The 3,242-nt window shown below is 43.2% G+C and overlaps 1 protein-coding gene across 1 annotated transcript; it reads right to left on the reverse strand.

Annotated features, from left to right (window-relative positions):
• Positions 1-1,632: 1,632 nt before the first annotated feature.
• Positions 1,633-2,940, reverse strand: LOC147606242 (microbial Terpene synthase-like protein 13). The gene has a single exon (XM_086792929.1). It carries the CDS (start codon positions 2,938-2,940, stop codon positions 1,633-1,635), a length of 1,308 nt encoding a protein of 435 aa, XP_086649055.1.
• Between the last annotated feature and the right edge of the window lie 302 nt (positions 2,941-3,242).

A 3,242-nucleotide genomic window follows, 5' to 3' on the forward strand; every position in this document is an offset into this window, starting at 1 on the left:
TCATGCATGTGGACAGATTTTTCAATAAAACCAGTACTAAGTTCAATTTTGAAATTATTCTTTTTCCATGAGCTTACTTATAATAAGGCACAATTACATCTAATAATTCACAACATCAATTAAGCCAGCATGCGATTTGTCTTATTTTAGAAAACAAAACGTTTTAGGCTAACTTGGGAGCTAATGGTATACGGAAAAATGTAGACATGTATTGCTAGAGGGGAAAACCACATTAGCTAAAATTTCACATCCACCTAGTGGGATTTTTTCTCATGCCTCTCATTGTGGAAAAACTTGAACCAGGTGACTTTTCACTCCTTTCACTCTAGAAAATATTGAATCTTATACATGTTGGCTTAGCAAAAACTTTCATGTGGTAATGTCTTCCTTATTTTTCCTGTGCACCTATACATTTTCATTTGGTAGTATATCCCTTATTAGTTGTTTGGACCTTGTGTAGTGCACAATTTCATTTGATATGCTCTCCCTTTCTCTTTGGGTGCATTACACTTATCATATTTTCTTGTTTTCTCACTTCACAAACTAGTTAGTCTCTGTTTTTTGTGATTCATTCAGCATTGCCATATCATCATGCATGTGTAGATCATCATGGATTGCGAGAGAACCATTAGAGGCTACAAGGTAAGAAAGCAAACAAGCTTGAAGATTGTGAGGCAAGGAAAAATAAGACATGTCTATAACATTTGAGGTGGAATTCATGATGGGCCACACCACCGTACTAGTTTGCTAGTGCAACTTAGATGTGTGCATAAAAGCTCATAGCACATATATGGGATGAAGTACCATTGGGTGGATGAGCTCACAATAAGCCATTATCCAAACCTACTTGCCCACACCATCCATCCTTTTCTCAAAGCCCACCCATTTTTTTGCCCATGACTCCTTCACCACCTGAGCACACCCCTCAAATATACATAATTGCTAGTTGAATTCTCCCTCTTTCCCTTGTACATTGATTTCCAAAAAATGGGAAATCCATCTCTCTCTCTCTTAAATGATTACTATAGTAGGGTATTGAATACCATGAATGTATACATAGAGTGCTATACATGAGTTGGAATTTATATCGATCGGTTTAAGGCTCCTGGCTCCCATTGATCGCCTTCCACCATCTCTGCGTCCTTTGTTTATGATGCCATGGTCTCGATAATCCCATTGGAAGGTGAAGCAGGTTTGGAGTGAATGATACCAGCTTGAATCTAATTTGTGCATCATATCTAGCGCTTAATGGTCCATTGACCATACTTGGGAAAGTTGGAGCCTTAACTCACACCAAGTGTACAAATTCAAAGAATGTAGTGGGTAATCCGCAACATTTTTTGCAAAAATGAGGTCATGTACAAAAGTAGAGAAGTTCACATTATCACCAATATGTACATAGTAACGTGCTAAAGTAGAGAAGTTCACATTATCAGCAATATGTACATAGAAGTGATTGCAAGTTTCTTGCATACGTATATACTCACGTGCTCGAAAGCCTAGTTAATTGCAGTAGCATGTGCGATGTTTATGAGTGCTTCATAGTCACATTTCCGGGGCGAAATCCCAGCCAGAACGAGCCCGATTTATTGCAGTAGCATGTGCGATGTTTATTTGTGCTCCATAGTTGTCTTAACAGGAAGCCCTGCAGTTCCCTTTGGAGGCTTGGAGCTCCTCCAAATGAGCTACCCATTCAGGGTCGAAAGGGAGATTTGCAGTATTGGCTTGTCGAGGGATGCCATCCGGGGTGTAACGGGAAGAGATACTGGTCCAGTAGTAATTTCCAGCCATCAAGTTCCCTAGCGCTTCCAAGTAACTCTCCACTCCCGGTTTCTGGATTAGGCTGGATTGTTTGATCTCGTTCATTAAGCGGACGCATTCAGAATCGCACTGCTTTATCAAGTCGCAAGCTTTGGAAAGGGCGTCTTCCAGGTTAGAGAACTCGTCATTGAGTAACATCACGGCAAGGATATTGAAGTAATCGCCCTTGGCAGCCTCGGCTTCAAAAGAACACACATCGTTCACCCAGGCGACATGGCCTATTACAGCCTCATGGAGTTGACAAATAAGAGGATGGGACAGTGTCTCTTCATCTAGCTCTATATGTAGCGAGTACTCCATGAGGAGACATAATGGCCTCACACCAACGGCTTTCCCACGATTTCGGATGAACGTTTCTACTTGTGGAACTGTTCCCGATTTGCGGAACGGGCCATGATCTTCGGCAGCAGCAACCAAGTCTATCATGATCTGAAACAGTCGAGATTGCTGTGTAGGAGTCAAATCCTCCATCACTTCCGTCCACCAGCTCCACCCACTGTGCATGACAGCACTGGCCACACCAGGATTGATGGTGCTGTCAAGATCAGAAATGGTTTTTGAATGAAAGAAGCTGGCCGCACCACGGATGACTTCAGCTCGCGAAGAGCCAGTTGCCTGCAGGGTCTGGTCTGGCACGTCCAGTTTGCCATCAAAGAAGCAAAACCAGGTGAGATATTTGGCACTTGCAGTCACACGCTTCGTATCAATACTGTTGGCAAAGAAGAGGCATCCGAGGAAAGGGTACTGGCAAGTGAGGAACAACTTCCCCTCAGGGGATTGAGGGTCCAGGTTGAAGTGAGACAAAGACCAAGAGTCGCAAGTTTCCATGATAGAGAGAACGTGAGGGTGGCAATTCAAGGGGAAGGAACACTGGAGAGGGGGGATGATAGGGAGGGAGACGTTATGGAGTGTGGGCAATGGCAACTCCACATTATGGAGAATGGGTTGGGCATTGCAGGTGATCAAATGTGCATTATGGAGGGGAATAAAACGGCAGCTGGTGGAGCTACTATGTACTAGGAGCGAATGAGGAAGAGTGTATACTGAAGAGAAGGCATTGCAAGGGCACATGAGAGAAGGATAGTATGAGGAGAGTGTGATGCCAAGGATTTTCTCCATTGCGTTGCTTGGGTGTGTGCTACTTGCTACAACTGCAAGGGTGTGGTGAAAAGCCCTCGAGGGGTGTGGACTACATATAGTACTTCCAAGGGGTGTCCCTAGCCCCTTAGGCATGATTCTAGGAACATGAGATGTTATCTCCATTGTCCCTAAATTATCTTGTTTTTAGTGCGATTCCCTTTCATATACACCTTCTTTTATTCACCATCTCTCTACCTCAATAATTGAAACAATGGACTTCTTACTCACATTCAAGAAAAGAAGATAAGAGGCACCCCATTGTATTGACTACATTATGAAAA

This window comes from Cibotium barometz, chromosome 58, assembly GCF_041138505.1.
Source record: "Cibotium barometz isolate CiBa-2024 chromosome 58, ASM4113850v1, whole genome shotgun sequence".
NCBI lineage: Eukaryota > Viridiplantae > Streptophyta > Polypodiopsida > Cyatheales > Cibotiaceae > Cibotium > Cibotium barometz.

Bases quoted from the DNA above. Each gene is read 5' to 3' on its own strand.
- LOC147606242 (XM_086792929.1), bottom strand. From the start codon at position 2,940: ATGGAGAAAATCCTTGGCATCACACTCTCCTCATACTATCCTTCTCTC.